General features: G+C 28.8%; 3 protein-coding genes across 3 annotated transcripts; 1 reads left to right on the forward strand and 2 right to left on the reverse strand.

The window, feature by feature from the left end:
• The first annotated feature begins 971 nt into the window (after positions 1-971).
• LOC128961599 (spartin-like) lies at positions 972-2475 on the forward strand. Its single transcript, XM_054307886.1, has one exon. The coding sequence runs from the start codon at positions 1101-1103 to the stop codon at positions 2364-2366; it is 1266 nt and encodes a 421-aa protein (XP_054163861.1). The 5' UTR covers positions 972-1100; the 3' UTR covers positions 2367-2475.
• A 155-nt stretch (positions 2476-2630) lies between these two features.
• Positions 2631-8539, reverse strand: LOC128963982 (transmembrane protein 131-like). Its single transcript, XM_054310574.1, has 9 exons — positions 8158-8539; positions 7974-8076; positions 7789-7912; positions 7495-7731; positions 6859-7427; positions 6470-6794; positions 5656-6404; positions 5450-5585; positions 2631-5381 (listed from the first exon to the last, which is right to left on the reverse strand). The coding sequence occupies exons 1-9, from the start codon at positions 8258-8260 to the stop codon at positions 2631-2633; spliced, it is 5097 nt and encodes a 1698-aa protein (XP_054166549.1). The 5' UTR covers positions 8261-8539.
• A 482-nt stretch (positions 8540-9021) lies between these two features.
• On the reverse strand, positions 9022-15134 carry LOC128964089 (NACHT and WD repeat domain-containing protein 2-like). Its single transcript, XM_054310684.1, has 11 exons — positions 15032-15134; positions 14856-14945; positions 14690-14728; positions 14521-14614; positions 14227-14416; positions 13994-14138; positions 13630-13858; positions 12528-13560; positions 9796-12274; positions 9408-9693; positions 9022-9343 (listed from the first exon to the last, which is right to left on the reverse strand). The coding sequence occupies exons 1-11, from the start codon at positions 15132-15134 to the stop codon at positions 9022-9024; spliced, it is 5010 nt and encodes a 1669-aa protein (XP_054166659.1).
• Positions 15135-19871: the final 4737 nt, after the last annotated feature.

Raw genomic sequence — 19871 nt, forward strand, 5'->3', positions numbered from 1 at the left:
AAATTAATAATATTTAAAAATAATAATAAGTTCATATTATAAATAATACAGTATATAACATGTTTAGCATTATATAAATTAGTAATAACTTATTAATAAATTATTAAACATAGTAATATACCAAAATATAAATAAACATAAATAAAAAAGTATATATTGTATATCATATATCGTACATACCTGTATATAATATAATAATAAATTACATTATTAAATTTTACAATTATTATTATTGTTATAAAATTTTAAAAATATAACTTTAGCAAAAACATCTAAAATTATTTATATTACATATTAGACATCATTTAATTTTATTTATTGTTTTCAAGGTTTTAGTTAAATTATTTAAGAGTTAGTTTTATGACATTATAATGAATTAAATTCAACAAACTTGACATTCAATGAATTAAAATACAAAATGATTGATTGGACTAAACTTTGRTTAATACTAGAGTCTATAGACTCTATACAATCAATACGTTAACTAAACAATTGTTAATAAATCAATAAGTTTTGAATAATTTTTTTGCTGAAATATTTAGTTCAAAATTATAATTAAATACTAAAAAAATAACTATTAATAGAAATGCAATTAAAAAATATACAGTATATACAGTATATATATATTGTTTATGAAAATAAATGATTTATTTCCTAAATCATTGATTGTTTATAACTGTTATTAAATAAATTAACTATAATTTTAAAATATTTTGTACACTAAAAAAGTTTTATAAAAAATAAATACAATTTATAAATATATATACAAATGATTAAACAAAACATTGTCTCTCAAACTAATTGATCCGCAAGTCTTAAGACTTATGACAAGTGGTCACAACTTGTGATGCAATCAATGGTCTCGAAGTATACATCACTTAACGATTCAATGATAACTCATCTCATGTTAGAAATAATTGAATGAATCAAATGAGTCAATGATTTCAATGTTTTGACGCAATGTTTTCAGTAATCAATGAATGACTCATTCATTGAATTCAAGTATTTTTTTATATCATATGAATCATTGTTTTTGTTGTCATTTTTGTTGTGATTATAAACATCTGATTATCGGTTGATTTGATAAAAACAAAGAGGATATGTCTTTAAGCAGTAATTCAGACATTGAAGAGATAGTGAGCGTCAAGAGTGTAGACGTCTATCACTTGAAATACAACGACACTTGCGGTGAATATGAGTTGACTTCAGTTATCAAAGACCAAACATTTCGGGTGTTTCGCGAAGTAATTGACGGAAGACTGGATCCAAAACAACGAGAATTGTCGCAAAGATTAGCTTTAATTAAATGCAAGGATTGGTTTTATCCGTTAGAAAAGGACACGACTCCGATCTTCAGATATCGTAACCAATGTCTGTGTTATTTGTTTCCCGACGTTTCAAACGTCGGATCAATGACTTTGTTGTTTATCAACACCGAAGTGGTCGACGATATTAAAGTGTTGTTATTGGAAAATGTTTTACTTTTATATTGTGATCTTAAGGACTCACCACAAGAATGGAAACCAATCATCGATCAGTTGTTATCCATACCGTCGACTCCAACAGAAGCCGAGGTTGCGATGGAAACATCAGACTCGGAACCAATGCCTTTGGGCGCATCAACTGTTCCTTCTCCAGGAATTACTACAGAAACAGAGGAACAATCGGGAGGAGTTGCCGACACCATTGCTAAAGGTATAATACAAGGCGCAGAACTTCTTAACAATGGCATCACATATGGGGCACAAGTAGCTAATGATTGGATCAAAAGAGGTGCCTCTCATGTGAAAACAAGTCAGTCTACAAATACAAGTGAGAACAGAGAAGTTGATCCCCGAGTGATATCAGGCTTACGAGGTTTGCGCACTGCTTCAAACGCGGCCGTATCTGTCACAGGATTTGCTGTCAATGCAGTGGCCAAAGGAACCAATCAATTAGGCAAATGTTTGGCACCACATGTGAAAAGGCATTCAAAGAAACTGATATCAAATGTTTCGGGAAAGAGTGACAATGAATCGGAAAAGATATGCGACGGCATTCTGACAGTTGCTTCGGGAACTCTACAGGGATTTGGAACACTTTATAACGGAGTGACCGAAAACGCCATACTTTTAGCAAAGACAATATCAAATGAAACGGTTGGTATCGTTAACCAGAAGTACGGTCAACAACCAGCCGATGCCACTGAACATGCCTTATATACGGCGGGCAACGCAGCCATCACTCTTCAGAATGTATCAAATCTCGGACCCAAAGCTATAGCCAAAAGAGCAGCTTTTGATACGGGAATGACTGTCATTGTTGGCAAACAAGACAATACTAACTCTCAAGAGTCTCAACAAAAACTAAATGACAATACATATTAATATTTTCTAATTTTTATGGATTAAGGTTTATCTCCAATATTTTATATATCGTTTAGAGGGTTAATATTTTTTATATACAGTATATACCGGTAATCAATATTTGTTGTATTGAAACAAATTTAATAATTTAAATCTTATAAATTTTAATAACTTGTTGTCATTTGAATTTTTATTTATTGCTTTTTCTAATTATTTTCTAAGTTTTATTTAAGTCTTATTTGACAATAAAAGTATAAATTTGTTTTCTTAACAAACAGTTTTTATTTATTTTTGTTGTTCATTATTACGATTATATTGAGTTGATTGTGAAGAAGAGCCAAACAACGAGAAGGGAGTGAAAGACCAGGTGCTCGAAGACGACGAAGTGGTCGATCCAGTAGTTGTTAAAGTGTTTGTATTTTCTGCGTTTGAGTTTGAAGTCGCCGACAAAGGACTCCATAGACTACGACCAAACAAATTAAATGACGAATCCATTGAATCAGAAATAGTGTTTGTCGTGTTTGGTTTTGGATTATCTTTTGTCATCAAATTGTTGCCACCAATAGTTGAATAGTCAGTCCAAGTATTGTTGATATCATTAGGCTTTGCATTCCACAAATCATTAGCGAATGAATCGTTCCAAAGGGATGTCGACTGACTAGTAGTCGAGTTCGGGATCTGTGAGGGAGCGGACCATTTGGATGTGTTGTTATTGTTAGGCACAGGACTCCACAAGTCTTTAGTCGATTCAATTCCAGTAAAAAGATCCCAATTATTATTGTTTTTTATTATATCCTGTTGTGACTCAACACTGCAATTATTGTTTGAATTCCACGGCGAAGATGTAGCTCTCAATTGATTCAATTCACTGTCCAAAGTATTGCTACCATTTACCTGATTCGAGTCTGGATTACTTGTGGTAAACCACGGATTTGATGGTATGGGTCGTTCAATTGCCTGATTGAACTTATGAGGCGGTGTTCTCCTCTGCGACGAAATATCATCTGTTAAATGATGTGTTGACGAGACCGGAGGTGTTGAGGGTCTCATATTAGTCCAATTGCCAAACATAGACGACTCACGATTTTGTGGAAACGAATACTTAGATTGTTCTTTTGATTTTGATTTATGTTTCAAATTTTGATCTAAAGATGCATTTTTTTCGGCAAAAATTTCTGTTTGTTTGAGAATTTCATTCATAGATTTTTCAGATTCAAAAGTACTGATAGGTGTGTCCCATATAATTGAATCATTAGATGAATGGTACGACTCATTATCGTCTGCAACTGACTCTTCTTTCTTTGATTTCTTAGTCGTTATTTTACTATTATATAAAGTATTAGAAGTTGAATGGCTTTTAATTTTATATGGAAGCTCCAGACTGGAGGGCCCACTGTTTGACTCATGACTATTAACAGAACCGGTTCGCTGTTTCTTAGAAATCTTTGTGTTCTTAATAAAGTCTTTTTCATCGAAAGATGAGGCAAACTCTGGAAGTGGTGGCGGAGGAAATGATACAACATTTGTTAGATTTTCAAGTTTTGTTGAATAATTCATTTTCTTTTTATTATTATTTAATTTATTTTCTATTTCATTCTTCGGATTCTTTTTTGTTTTCGTTTTATTAGTTATTATGTTTTTATCGCTATTTATCGCATTCAACGACTCTTTACTTTTGATATTTTCACCACTAATTTGATTATTTTTTGATGTTATTGTTTGAGTTGTCAATAAATGCATATTATTATTACTACCATTACTTTTATCACTACTGGATGAGTCTCGTCGTACAAATTTCTTCTTTAAGAACTGAGCCCACGTCTGGCCGTCATATATACGACCATTAGTTACTTCATTGTTTAATTCTTCCTTAGGGTTGCGTATATTCTTCTGTTTTCTTTGTCTAACATTAGTATTTGATTTATTATTATTATCTTTAGACTCTTCAACACATAATTTAACTCTTTGATACATATTTTCATTAATATTTTCAGTGACAGTGTTATTGGTCTCGAAAGTAGTCACTGTATAAGTTGTAAGCACCGGATAGAATGAGAAATTAAGAATTCTGTCGCCATCGAAGAATGCCACACATATGGCCAACAAAATCATGAATAACATCATTGTTACCAAACAATAGTAAAGGACGGCCTCCCAGTTGGGACGCGGCAGTGATTGATTGCAAATAGGAAGCAAATGTTTGGGTAGTGTTGCCACCAATGCGTACTCAATCTTTTCATTTGGATTATCTGTTAATATGGTTAACGTATGCTTAACCTTATATTGTGTAAAATCAGGTGTAAATGCGATATGGATTTTGCGATTCTCGTTAGGTCTCAAATCAAATGGATTGCAATTTATAACCTTAAATCCAAATCCCTGACAAGTCATAGCTGTGCCACCATTTTGGGGTCCGATTGCAAAACCGTTTATTCGCATCGAAAGCTTTCCGACGTTAACAGCTGTAAAGGTTCGGTGGACTGTAAATGTGGGTTCAATTGGAAACGAACCGCTAGTTGTCGATTGACTGCTCTTCGATTTCGAACAACTTTTTAAGTGTTTTTCAAGTAATTCAAATGAAAGACTAGATTTATGTCCCGGCAATTGATTTCCAATTTTCAATATTCCATTCCCTCCCTGTCCTTGAAGTAAAATTGCATCAATTATTGTCAAATTGTTTCGAATTAATAAAATAGTCGACACTAGAGCTGAGTCATCTTTTGGGACAAAACTTATAGAAACTTTTTTTCGGGTTCCAAATGGCATCAGAAATGTTAATGAATTAAAATCAGGATTCACACCAATAGCTTCTTTAATGCTTTTCCTATTAGATATCATCTCATCTGAAGTCAAATTTGTTAAATGAAAACTTTTGGGTTTAGTTTCGGCTGCGTTTAGCTCAGCGTCAGACCATTGAGTGCGAAAACCTGACTTAAATAGATGTAAAATTGCTTCAGGATTTGGATAATCTGATAGTAAGACCACTTGGATTAGTAAGACTTGAGAGGACGGATTCTCAATCATTATCTCTTTGTTCTATAAAAATTCAAATTTAATATAATTTACTAATAATAGTGTAATTAACAAATAATTTCTAAACTTACTGTTATATTTCCAACCCGTGTAATCGGGAATTTGACCACTTTTTTATTAATTAGTCGTGGCCATTGTAATTGTGCCTCAGCGGGAATGGACAGTGGACTAACACCATCAATGGCTACTTTTAATATGACACTTATACTGCAAAATTAATAATTATTAACATATATTCAACAACAACAACAACAAAATAATAAACAAAAAAATATACTTTTTCTCCGTCTCTTTTAAATTAGTCCAACGACTGTATAATAATTTATGCAATTCTTTATCAATATATCCAGTGTCGGGATGAAGACCAATACCCAGAAGCCATAGATGTCCCACTTCTTTGGATGTGTCGAGACCAGAGTAACATAGTTTGCCGCAACTTTTGATTGGATCAAAATATAGTTTCCCGATATAGTTGTGACCATATCTGACAACTGAGTTGTTCACCTGCAATGAAAAGCGTTCGTCTTCGGGTACAATAAGACTTGACTTGTATTTGAGTTCATGTGTGAAATAACTGGTAATTTGAACACTTTGTGATGATATACGTCCCGGAAAGCAGTTAACAATAGATATGTCGTGTAAGACAAAACTTCCCTCAACTGCGTGCACAACAAATGGTATACTAAGTCTCTCATTTGGTGTCTCTACAAATGTCTCGCCATAATATACACCTTCGTCTTGAAAGCCCATTAAATGAAGTTTAAATATTGCATAATATTTAGGTTTCAAAATTGTTATTTGTTTTTTAGAAAGTGTGGAAAAATCCAATTTATGTGATATAATAGTTGCATTTCCTTCAGCGATGCCCATTAGCTCAACATAAGCTTTACTCATATTACAGCCCCAGTGTTTCAATTTAACTACAACTGGATTATTATTTATCACAGCAAAAGTCATAGACTTTTTCTCTCCTAAACCAATGGCACCAAAATCAAGAACCGTTTGATTCAACGATTGAGGAATAAACTAAATTTGTAATTATAAAACTATATTAATAGACAATAAATAAATCATAAATAATAATTACAAACCACATCTAATTTGCCGCTATAGGCTTGTAAGGGAACGTCAAAATAACTGAGATTTGTGTTTAATCGGAAAGTTGTTTCCAAATGAGTCAAATGAGATGATGGAGTAAAAGTAATCTTAAGCGCAGCTTCTTTTGAATTCTCAAATATGGTAACAGTGCGCGAAACTAATGTAACCTTAAAGTATGGTTTGGCTTCATCTGGCAGTGATATCGAATTAATTGCTATACTTGTGTTAAATTTATTGTTTAAATATAAAGTCCGCTTTTCTTGTACTGAATTTGCTTGAATATAAAATTGTGTTTGCGATTCATTAAAACTTAGATATCTATTAAATAAAAAATAACTAAAATTAATAAATAAATTAATGGAAACAACAAATAGCAACAAACCCTTGTAATAGTCTGACTGAGTAAGGAATGGCAAGTTTGTACTGATTGTTCTTAGATTTTACTACTATTTTACCGATGCATTGCTTTATACATTGAGTTATTTTGCTTGGCGTAAGAGTTACAGTAGCGATATCAGTCGTGTGGTATATGTTTGGCATCACTTTTACCGGTGCCGTGAAATCAATAGTAAGCGCTTCGTTAACTGGCGTTGCGATCACATTCTGGATTTGAATTTGTTTGGAGCCGGCGTTCAGCAGTTGAATGGGAACTGTTCGCGGCTCGTCTTGAGTACGCATAACACCAAAGTCTAACATATCAATTGGTGAATATATTCCCGGCGCCGATGAAACTTCCACTTCAACCGGTAATATCACAAATTGTTCGGCACTACTATTGGTTTTAATCCTTATATATGAGGTATGATTTTTCTCACTTCGAGCTAAGAAATTGGCTCTCATTATGGTTTTAGTTTCAAACGGTGCGATTTGCCAAAGAGTTTTTGGTCCCTCGGGATCGCCTGATGGCAGCTCAAGATGTAATCCACCACCAGTTGTATACATTTCTGTTAACTATTATATATATATTTAAAACTAAAAATTTTGTAATAAAATAACAAAGTATTGAACCAAAATAAACCTGAAGTGTTGAGTTGTGAGGATTATAGATGTGAATGAGTGGTGCATATGAAGAATTGATGGGCACTTTGGCGCCAATAAATGGCCTCAATCTGAATGGATTTGATACACCAATAGCTGTCACTCTGTATTTAAAAGAACCCAAAGACGTGTGAATATATAACGTGTTATTAACGGGTCCTTCAGTTCGGGCCAGAAATACCACTTCAAATGTGGTGTTACCGCCGGACTCTATCACCTGTTATAACAAATAATTTTATTATATAATCATTAAATCATACGAATAAATACATACTTTATCTTCAAAGAAGGAACAGTGAAAATGAACAGTATTTCCAGATATGGATAACATTTGTATTGAATTATCTTTTTGTATATTTTCGACTAAGACTTTTTGAATATATGGGATACCAATTGAACTGAAATAATAATCAGTGATTAGATTTTCATCATTAATAGCCTGTATTGCTATTGTCTTACTGATGATTAAAATGAAGTGATTGTGGAGTAAATCTAAGAATCGATGTCACCTCTGATGACAACGTATCTAATGAATCGTCTCTCATATAATTTATTTGATTTACTATTAAAATTAATGATAAATACGATTAAATGGTTAGTTAAAGACATTGATGACCTGATGACCAATCAAAGTGATACTAACCTGACTGTGAATGAACGCAACATTTGTTAAGAAATCGGTTTAAGTGAAGACTTATCACAAGAAATATTGTGACCACAAGTCGGTAACAAAATGTTAGATTCATGTCTTCATTTAAGTGGTCTTCAAGTCAGTCAATATTATCGGTAAATGTCTTTTAGTTAACTGTTTTGTATTCAATGAGTTGTAATTCACAGCTAATTGTCGTTAATTTGTTTTTATTAAAAGCAATCAATCGATTGATTTAATCAATTGATGACTGACTCGACATTCACTTCAATTCAATGTTTATGTGACTCAATGTTAATGTTTTCCAATGTTTTCTAATGTTTTTTCACAATTGCTTTATGTATTCATATGTTATATACAAAGTGAACCCTTTTTAATACACTATTACTGATTCCAACATTAATGCCATTCATTACGCAATACAATGCATACATTGGGCGCTAGTTTTGAGTTACTTATTGGCAAATAATGTGAAAGTCTTACGCAATCACTATTATATCATACAGTAGTAGTTGTAATGTATTAATAAATCAATTGGTTTATTATAATAGGACTATACGTCCAGATAACCAATAATGCATACATTTATTATAATATAGACAATTGTCCATGTTAATATTAACATACAATTGATTCAATCATTATCAATAATAATATGTACTAATATAACAATACATTAACATTTATATTATACAATATTAACAATTTTTTAGAAATAACTTTTAATTGTATCAATAAATTGATTAAATTTAATATATTATAATATATTTGATAATATAATCTATTAAATAAATATTTGATTTTTTTTTATTATATTAAAAGATTATGATTTAACACAAAATTGTTGTCAAAAGTAAATTAAGATAAAACACAAGTTTTTGAATCGTTTTGGGAACTCTTTGATTGACTTTTAGCTGCAATGACTGCCAATTTAGAGATGACTTTCCATGTCTTGGAGGGATCGCGTGTCTTCTGATCGCAATCTGACAATCGAGTGGGCAATTCATTGATATATTTGAGACCATCTCTGCTTTTGTGATCAGCTATTATAAGTACAATCAGACTTCCATCAACCCCTCCGACCACCAAATATCTTGAGTCAGGACTTGATTTGATATCTTTTGCTTCTGCACTCAGCTTATAGTTTGCAATAACATTACCATCTTTTAAACGGATAAGTCTTAAAGGAAAATCATATATCAATTAGATATGAAAATATTTTATACAGTCATTGATATACTAACAGAAGAGACTTTTTGATTGTATGATAATAATAGACATAGCAGTCATCAGATGTAAAACCAGTCACAACATTAACCATTCCTTCAGTGGTCTGAGGCAACAATACTTTAATAGTTGATCCGTACTTGAGTTCAATGAGTTCGAGACCACCTCTTGCGGGTGAAAACAATCCGTATTTGCCGTCAGAATCTATCTGTCCATTCCATCGCTTAATTTTGATCAAAACTCTTTGTGTGTAAATGTCAATAATATATGAAAAATCTGTACTAATTAGTCCAATAACTGTGTCTTTGCCTCGATATCTCATCGGAAAAATGTCAATATATTTAATTTTTTCGAGTTTAATACAATGTATTTGTTGTCCATTATCTAAATTATAGACATCCAGACCTTCATTGTATGTGTTTTCAACAATTGTCAATATTATATGTTTATTATCTTTTGTAATCACCACTAAATTATTACATCTATTTATAGAAATGAATGGTATTTCATATAGTTTATCACCCGATGGAACTGATCTAACGGTTAAAACCATTTGTTTGATATCATTTTCATCAGAAATGCAATTTACAATAATGACTTTGGAATCGTTATCGGCTAAAGACAATTGTTTGACATTTAAGTGTAGCTCTTTGTATGTGACATTGAAATCATTTAAGTCCCATATAATTAAGTTATTGCATTCAATGCATACAATATAATTGCCATTGTCTGAGATCAGTGCCTGAGTAACAATGGCACCAATCTTTGAATCAGACAAAGTGGTCAAGAGTTGACCCGTTTCTAGAGACCAAATGCCCAAAGAGTTTCGTGTTGTTGTCATAACTATGTTCTTGACAGATGAAAAACTTATTGAATCAATTGGTAGATCCATTCTGTTAATTGTATGGCTTTTCTCAAAAAGATTTTTAATATTCCATACTTTGATTGTTTTATCCAAAGATGACGAAACAATAGCATCCAAATCATTAATAATACAAGACTTCATTTCCAAAATTCTGGAGAAGTGTGCGTCTAATGTCTTAAGAAGTTGTGAGCTCTGAAGAGACCAAATGTAAAAACACTTTCTGATGCCTCCAATAACATATTGGTTAGACTTTGTGATTACCAAAGGATTTGGACATTTAAATGGTTTTAATTGAATATTAAGTACATTATTTGGTAGTGAAAGGTAAAGACATTGATTACTTAACGGAAGTGAATCAATAGTCCATATATGAAATCCTCTTAAACGAAATGCAACCAAAAATTTGGTTTTATATACTTTTAAATAAAGTAATTGATTATTACTCTTTGACTCTTCATCAGAGTTATGAACTAATTCAGGTGACAGATAAAGCTTTGGCGACCATTTATTTCTGCGTTTTCTATGATAGCAAACTCGACCCAATTGGTCGCCAACAAAGATAACTGTGCGACTATTATTCAATGCAAATGTATACCAAAAATCAATTTTTTGATATAACCTACAATTATGAATAGTTAGTAAAATAAATTGATTTTCTTGTTTTGTTTCATAAATCAAATGTCTTTCATTTTCTTTAATATATTCAATCATAACTAATGACAGTTTTTCATCTAATAAATTATCAAATTCTTTATCAATCATGTATTTAGTTATATATGAATCCATAGAAATATTAATTGATTTTGTATCGAAAACTATCCATTCATTACTAGTCCAGACAACGCACTGTTTTTGATCCCAACTTAATGATAATCCTAAAATATCTTCAGTAATATTTAGTTTATTTAATGAAATAACTATTAATTCCGATGATATTATATTTAATATTAATATTTGATTATAATTTGTATAAGTTATTGCATATTTGTCATCAGAAGTTAACAAAACTGAAAACATTATACCACTGACAATGGGATCAATTTCTAGTGATATCTCAGCGGTGGACAGGTCCCAAATAATAAAGCGATTCGATACAGATATAACATATTGTGAATCGGATGTCAGTGCAAAATCCCAAATTCCAAATGAATGTCCTTCTAGTGAATAAACCAATGGTCCTCCAGGTGTGTGCAGACAGTGATTAACAGGTAAAAGAGCGCAATGTGAAGATCCCTTAGAATCGCATTGTTTTAATAAATGATTTATATTTGGATATTCGTTACGAAGTGATAAAAGTCTGGCTAAAATTTGTGGTGCAATCATATTTGGATTGTCCACTATTACCGGTGCCGATAACTTTAAAGCATCGGCCAATAATGAAATCTCTTTTAATACATTTTGGTTATCATAATATTTGCTCATATAATGTATGGCATCCGAAAAGTCGGCTAATATTGACTGCAATGAAAAACAACTGAGCTTTGAATGTAACCAATTGTAGTCAAATAAAACAATTTTTAATAAATCATGAAATCTGTTGGCTCTAATCAAATGATAGGGCAGTTCTGCCAGTTTTCTTAAGTTATATCTCAAAATTTTTCCGTCAATCGTAAAGTAGGCCAATGGCTGAGTCGGCACTTTTCGGTCGGCTTTTGATTCAGTCTCTGTTATATTAAATCGTTTTCTTTGAGATTTTGTATATTTGAAAGGCTTTTCTGAAYCACCGCTCCAAATGCCTAAATAATAGTCAGCTATTGATGAATGAAAATATTGAACCACTTCTTCTTTGACAAAATATCTTTGTATTGAGGCGTCTCTGAACTGTTTGTGATACCAATTCATTGCATTCACACCATTGGCATCTCTTTCGGTCAAATAATTTGGTAAATCATTTCTAATTCTTGTCCACAAAAGTGGAGCTATTCTTCTAACTGGAGGTAAATGATATTGAAAGACATCATCCAAAACAATGTCGTCTAATGATAACAAGTCCTCCAATTCACTTTCACTCAAACCATTCTGCTTTCACAATATTATACACTATTTGTTATATCTTTAATATTGAAATTTTAACAAATTTTAAAATAATTGACTAAACTTTCAAAAAATAATAATCCATGTTTCTATAAAATAAACTAAATTAGGTTAGATTTGAATAATACTGCTTAATATTGAAACTGTGTTTTATATGATAATGCATATCATGATTGTATAATTGTTCAGTAAATAGTGGTATTTATTAAATGTAAAATAAATTGCTTTGTAATCATACTTTAGATGCTGTTATATATGAGAGAGCGTGTGATACTAATGTCTTTCCGTGTTGTACTTCAATTCGTTCAAATAGTTTAAAAATGTTGTCCATTGTTGTGTTGAAAAGTATGGTATGATTTGGCTGTGAGTATGACTTCCAGCGTATAATTTCAGCGAAAATAAGTTTAGCAAATATAGGAAGAGAGCACTCTTTGATGACAGTCTCTACTGTTTGCCACTGGTTTGCAGTGATATCACGTTTGACTAATTGAAGCCAACTTCTAATCATATCAATTGCCAACTGAGGTCCCAGTGCTTCAACTTCTATAAAGTGCTGCTTATTATCAATAATACAATTCAATGACTCAAAATCTTTAGATTCATCGCATGAGGAACAGGAGATTATGACTTTCACGTTGTTTGGTAACTGTTGACTGAGAAAAGACAACTTAATGCTAGACTCGATATTATCAGACAACTGATCGATAGAATCAATAAAAATAAAAATATTTTGTTCTTTGGTTTTGAGCAGAATTTGCTTAAAATGAAAGGTAAGGCCTATTAGATCATCGGGCAGTTCATTAAAAGGCAACATAAAGTTGTATGAAATTTGTTGGCAAATACTCGTTAAAAGGGGAATCACTGCAGAACTGTCGGGTGTGGTCCCAATGAATCTGACAATTAATGTATATTTTTCATCACTTTTCAGCCATTCTTTCAGAAGAGTTGCAGCTTTGGCGAGAAGTGATGTTTTGCCGCATCCGTGCTCTCCATGAAGTACTAGAGGTAAGTTTGACTCACTTTTTATATAATTTTCAATAGCTTTTAACTGTTGTTTTCTGCCCTCAAAAACCTGTGTATTACTATTACATGAATTCAAGTGATATAGTATTTCATTGAATAGACTACCAAAAGGACTGATATCTTCTTTACGCATCGCTTTTCGCACTAATTTTGTTATATTATTATAGAAATGTTGACAAAATTCTTGTATATATTCTGAATGGTTGTCAATATTAAGTCCCTGTTTTGAACTCCAATCCACTGTAAATCTAATAAAAAGCCATAATTTATAGCCAAAGCAGAGAAAATATAAGGAAATTGAAAGGGTATTCAAATACTTTGCCAGATTATGTGAGTTTATTCGCTTAACTATTTGGTTATCTCTGAGATAACTGAGCAAAGACTGTGCCTCTCTATCGATGTCACCCTTTGTCGTCAAATCAATGAACTTTTCGACAACTTTAGTGTCAGTCAAATCGATTTTATTGATTTGTCTAATATATGCTAAACAATGTCGTCTAGCATTTGAAACTTTTAGCAAACCATTGGTTATCTCGCGTTCAGTTACTATAAAAAAAAAGTTTTTGCATTGAATTTAAAGATTTGTTACACTATTTTGATACTTGAGTTATGATATATATATATATATATATATATATATATATATATATATATATATATATATATGACATATAATAACACCTGACATATGATAATTGTGTTTGACTTCTGCACTGAGTTTATTGCTTTCAAACAGAGCTGTGGCTGACATTCGCAACAATATCTGTAACTTATAGAGTATTTGCCACCAATTGCTCTGATCTCTGGACTGGAGTTCTGGTTCAGACTAAGTTTAGTTTATTATAAGTAAATAATATTTATTTATATTTACTATAATTAAATCATCAAATAAACTATATATTTATAACTCTTACTGTATTTGTAAAATTAATTAATATAGAGCTAATCGGTTGCAATATAAAAACGGACGGAACAGCGTTGGTATCCTCTTTATACCAGATGTCCAACAATTCTGCTTCACTTATATTCATATTAATCAACTGTTGTCTCAATAATCGAAATTCTTGTCCTTCTATTGTTGAAGGAATTGGACGATAACCATATCTAATGGTAAGTCATATATAAATATAGTTTATATTAATATATATATTATATTTTATAATCTCTAAATTATTTAATTAATAAATTTTGTGTAATTTGAAAAATACTTTTGTCCAACAAATACAACAAAGTTAGGACCCATTGATAATCTCTGACAGTTCTCTATTTCCTTTAAACACAATTCATTTGTCATGTGATCGTCTATATTGTTAGCAGTGTTTTATAGAAATTGTAAAAATTATTTATTTAAAGTAAGTAATAAAGTATTTGACTTACCTGTAGCCTCATCCCTAACACCCCATCTCATATCAACCACTTTTTTATTTATTAATTAATAAAAAATATATATTTAAAAAATAAATTACAATAATAATTAATCAATTTAAATATAATTTTATTAGAAAACTCAAATAATGATTATAAAAATATAATTAAGAATTACCTTGAAATTCAAGTCCATGTCTTTCTTTACAATATTGTTTAATTTTTGGATAAACATTTTGCATTAACATATTTCTTTCAAGTGACATATCTGTATAAATATGATAATACAATAAATTTTAAAAAATACAAAACTAAATATAAGTGATAATTCATAAATATTTATAAATATCAAACCCGTAAACGTAGAGCTCGTGAATATTCTGACAATCTTTGAGCTCAAAGTCGGAAGATCTGTTAGTTTACCACTGAATACGTTATCTACTACTCTATCATCCATTTGTATAAATTTTTAACAATACACTATATTTTACTATTTGTATTAAAGTACATAAAATTATTTCTAATATTTTCAACTTTAAGTAAATTGTGATTTTAATAATTATTTGTTTTTAGAAGACGTATAGCAACACTATTTGTAGTTCACATATAATTATATTTTTAGTTACTTTTATACAAAGTCAGGCACATATATACTAATACAATGTTATATATAAATTTATATATTAAGATAGATTTCCTGGAAACCATAATGTATTTTCATAGTTATATACAATATAAAACTTTATATGAGTAAACAATGTTAATTATTTTTAGCAGTTATTTGATTTAATTATTGTATTATCAAAAACTAAAATTAAAAAGTTAAGTTAACTATTTGACAAACTAACTAAATTAAAAACAATTTACAAATAAGAATTTTATTGTTTATTTTGATATTTTTTTATTCAGTAATATATTTAATGTCTAATTTTTATATATTAATACTATATATATATATATATATATATATATATATATATATATTCTATAGTAGACCATATGATATTGTTAAAATATAGTAAACTAAATAATTTAAAACAACTTAAATGGTGATATAATTTTTAAAAATTTGCATAAATGCAGTATATAAATGTAATAAATAGAAATATTGTAAAAATAGACAGGTTAATTAATATAATTGGAAAATTGGTATAATTGATAGCAAACATTAAACTGTCATATATATTGGTAACAATAACAGGTGTTTTTTCTATTTCTCAATATTATAAACAAGACATTAATTGTCTAAACATTTTTGACTGTTTTAAATTGCTATAAATCAATTTATATCATATGTTTGTTTCAATTCATTTATTGTAATTTTTGTTACAAAATTATCGAAACAGTATTTTGATTAATAGATGTTTTGTACAACATTTGTTTTATCTATACTTGTAATTTACAATTATAAACTATATATAATTTTATATCCTAAATATAAATTAATTAAAGTGAATTGAACTAATAGGGATAATCATTAAATTAAAAATATAGTTATTACATTTATATATATAAATAATATTTGACAAAATTGGATCAAATAAATAAAAATCCGATAATCATTAAAGATATAGATGTATGTAATACATACTTTGTATCATTTTTATAATATGTTATCTTATTTTCTAAATTGAATATAATTTAGACTATAAATTAGAGTACAAAATCCAAACTAATTTTAACGGTTTTGGATTTAAATTTTTATTTGTTTCATTGATTTTTAAATAATATTTAATCGTGTCTTATAGCACAGTAAATACCAAATATTATATTAATGTGAATATGTGATATCTTTTATTTTTAAATGTAAAAAATTTAATTTTAATATATAAAGTTGTTAATAAATAGTAAATTACAATACAATAATATAATATAAGATATTTTAAGTTATAATTTTAATAATATATTAATAYTTTATTTATTATTTATTAAAAATTTATTATTACTTTATAAACAGTTTATGTTTTGTTTAAGTTTATTAAACAATATTTACGGTTTGGATTTATATGGTTTGAAAAATCTACTGAACAGACATTCATGTTATATGAATATAAGTGGCAATACTGTACTGTACTGTACTATACAACCAATGCCACCATTAATCACAAGCCGTGAGTTATTAACAGGTGATCACAAGTGTTGCTTCATTTCATTATAATAATTGATTTGAAGCTCTTATAAGTTATAACTTTAGATTATATTCATATGTTAAGAGTTTAGCGTAAATTTTTATTACAATTTTAACTTTTATTTTGAGTGAATATAATTTTTAAGTGCTTATATTGCTAACAACAAAAAGTTTTTAATACTATCAGTGTTTAAATATACTTTTCAAGTTATTACTATACAATTAAATATTTATTCATTTTGATACTAAAAAATATACGACATTATAAATCAATTATAGTATAATAATATTATTGTTGTAAATCTTAATAGAAAAGTAAAGTTATGCCAAATGAGATCAATATAATTAATTGTCTAATAAATGCTTCTTTAACTACCATTATTACAGATATATTAAACAATAATGTTTACTCAAACACTTAAAATTATGATAAGAGACGCCTTCTATGGACTCATCAACGGCACCGTTATCTTTAGATATAACTAATTATGAACTTGTCTTATAGGATACACACAGTCACACACACACACACACACACACACACACACACACACACACACACACACACACACACACACACACACACACACACACACACACACACACACACACACACACACACACACACTTTAAGCTAAATAATATTTAATTTTAACATTTATTTTATTTTTCAGTTTACTCGACACTATCATACAGTGGTTTTTAATTTGTCGAGCATTCAGTCTATGATATCTATTACTAGTTTTGAAGTCATATTTATTAGTGCTGTAAATCGCGGAAACACATGGGTCTCAATTTTATGTAACCTAACTGTACTATATGTGAGTCATTTATTGATTATTTGTTAATTATTAATGTCTTGGTTATATTAATTTAATTAATTAATTTTACTTAAGATAATTTTTGTGTGATTGATTTACGATGAGATATTAGRTATATAATTTAAAAAGTTTAATGAACACCTTGTTATTAATATTTTTAAAAAATAGTTAAAATAATTATATTTTATAAATTTTTAGTAATGATAAAATTAATTAAAATATTTAGCAGGATTTGATAGTAGTAAAATTTAAAATGGTAAGTCATAAAACTTCATTATATATAAATAATAATAATWATTATTATTATTAGACTTTAATTAATTAATTTACTATTATAACTTATGTGGATATTATTATTATTATTTGTTATATATTATAAACTTTTACGATTTTAATATCAATGTAAATACTCTCTGAAATAGGAAGTCATAACATATACATAATGTCTAATCTGAAAATTTTATGTTTCCAACCAAATGATAATTTTTATAATTTTCTCTTTAATTTTATATGAAAGGCRATGAAAACAATAATAAACTGTTTTCCAAATTGTATTACATTTTAACTATCAATCACAGAAATATTAATGATGAATATTTGAATGTTATTAAATAAATACTAAAACAACATAGTTTTCTACATAAAAAGTTATGTTATTAAAGTCATTACAAAAAAATCAGATAACAACTTTTTGAGATTTCAGGTGGAGTTTGCAATATATATATAACTTTATGTATTATGTAGTGATAAGCACTTATAATACTTACAAATAAATTTTCGATTAATGTAATGCAATTTTAATACTATTAGTATTATAATAAATTTATATAATAATTACTTATTATAATTATCATTATTACTATTATTTTGAATTCTATAGATTGCTTAAAATTGATTTTACTAATTTATTATTATTTGTAAATTACAATCAGTACTTTTATTAGATAATGTAGTATTTCAGAAAATTTCTGTTTAAATATTACACAATATTTTTAATTAAAAGATAAACATATAAATTAAATATAAACATATAAAACAACAATTAAATAAGTTATCAAAAATTATAAATTGTAGGCCACAATTTTAATATCTATTTGCTGACATAAATTTATAAATCAGTGATAAAGATTATTACGAGAGAGAGAGAGAGTATGGCTTTATTTAACACTTTTACCAACTTTGATGAAAAACTAGTATTGAAATGTTGATACATATATTTGATTATTATTTTGATACATAGTATACATACAGTATTAAAATAAATATATAGACACATTGAGGCATATATAAGTTGTGAGTCGGGTGTAACCATTAAGTCACATAGAAATCAATCACAAAATGTAAGACAAAATATCGTCACTATATTTTCCACGCTTTTTTGTGTCTCTTATATATGTATATTAATATATGACTCTAAATATGACTGTTATATATATTTTTATAAATAGTCTTAATCCGTGAAATGAACCACACCCTAAACCTATGCACTCAAAACAGTTGATTTCATTGAAATTTGAATGTATATTATAATGTCCACTACGACTACCCCTACCCCTCGCAATCGATAATCAACTTTTTAAATATTGAATGCAATGTCAATACTTTCTTCAATACTCTGGAGACACTCTAATTCACTATAGAGTATACACTCTATGCTGTCATCAAATGTTTTCAGATAATAGAGAGTTGAGACCAAAATCTAAATTAAATGAATAAATAAAAAAATCAATTGTTATGATAGTCTCTAATTTATTAATATTATAAGAGTTTTTTATAAAGTAAAATCATTGAAGTAAATCATGTTTGTTTTAATTATAAATATTTTAATTTAATATATTATATTTAAAATTTTGCTTAAACTTGGGTTCAGACTAATGATGAGTTAATGTTTTATATTAGTAAATAATGCATACATTATATGTAATGGATTTTAATAATAWTAATAAAATAGAAATTTAATGAAAGAGCAGTCTCTAAAAGTTAACTAATAAATGGCGACATTATTATCATTGATTTGCTGACTTTGCAGTAAATTGTTGTCAAATGGATCCTTGCATTACCAATGCTGTGATCTATGATGACAGGTGTCAAGTGATGCACCTGCCGGTGCCAATGCCTATGCATCACATTTTCAAAAGTTAATATTTTTATTAAATGATGAGAAAAAGTTTATATTATTAAACTAAGAATATGAGAGCACCAGTAGATAAGAGAAAGAAAGAAAGAGAGAGAGAGAGAGAGAGAG

This window comes from Oppia nitens, unplaced genomic scaffold (genome assembly GCF_028296485.1).
Source record: "Oppia nitens isolate AA-2021 unplaced genomic scaffold, nextdenovo-longstitch-racon4-pilon3 scaffold10_pilon_pilon_pilon, whole genome shotgun sequence".
Lineage (NCBI taxonomy): Eukaryota > Metazoa > Arthropoda > Arachnida > Sarcoptiformes > Oppiidae > Oppia > Oppia nitens.

What these genes read in the sequence shown, in the direction of transcription:
- LOC128961599 (XM_054307886.1), top strand. Translation starts at nt 1,101, where the DNA reads ATGTCTTTAAGCAGTAATTCAGACATTGAAGAGATAGTGAGCGTCAAG.
- LOC128963982 (XM_054310574.1), bottom strand. Translation starts at nt 8,260, where the DNA reads ATGAATCTAACATTTTGTTACCGACTTGTGGTCACAATATTTCTTGTG. An exon ending in TCACTTCATTTTAATCATCA is followed by an intron (nt 7,913 to 7,973) that starts GTAAGACAATAG and finishes TTATTATTTCAG; the next exon opens with TTCAATTGGTATCCCATATA. An exon ending in CTCACAACTCAACACTTCAG is followed by an intron (nt 7,428 to 7,494) that starts GTTTATTTTGGT and finishes TATATATAATAG; the next exon opens with TTAACAGAAATGTATACAAC.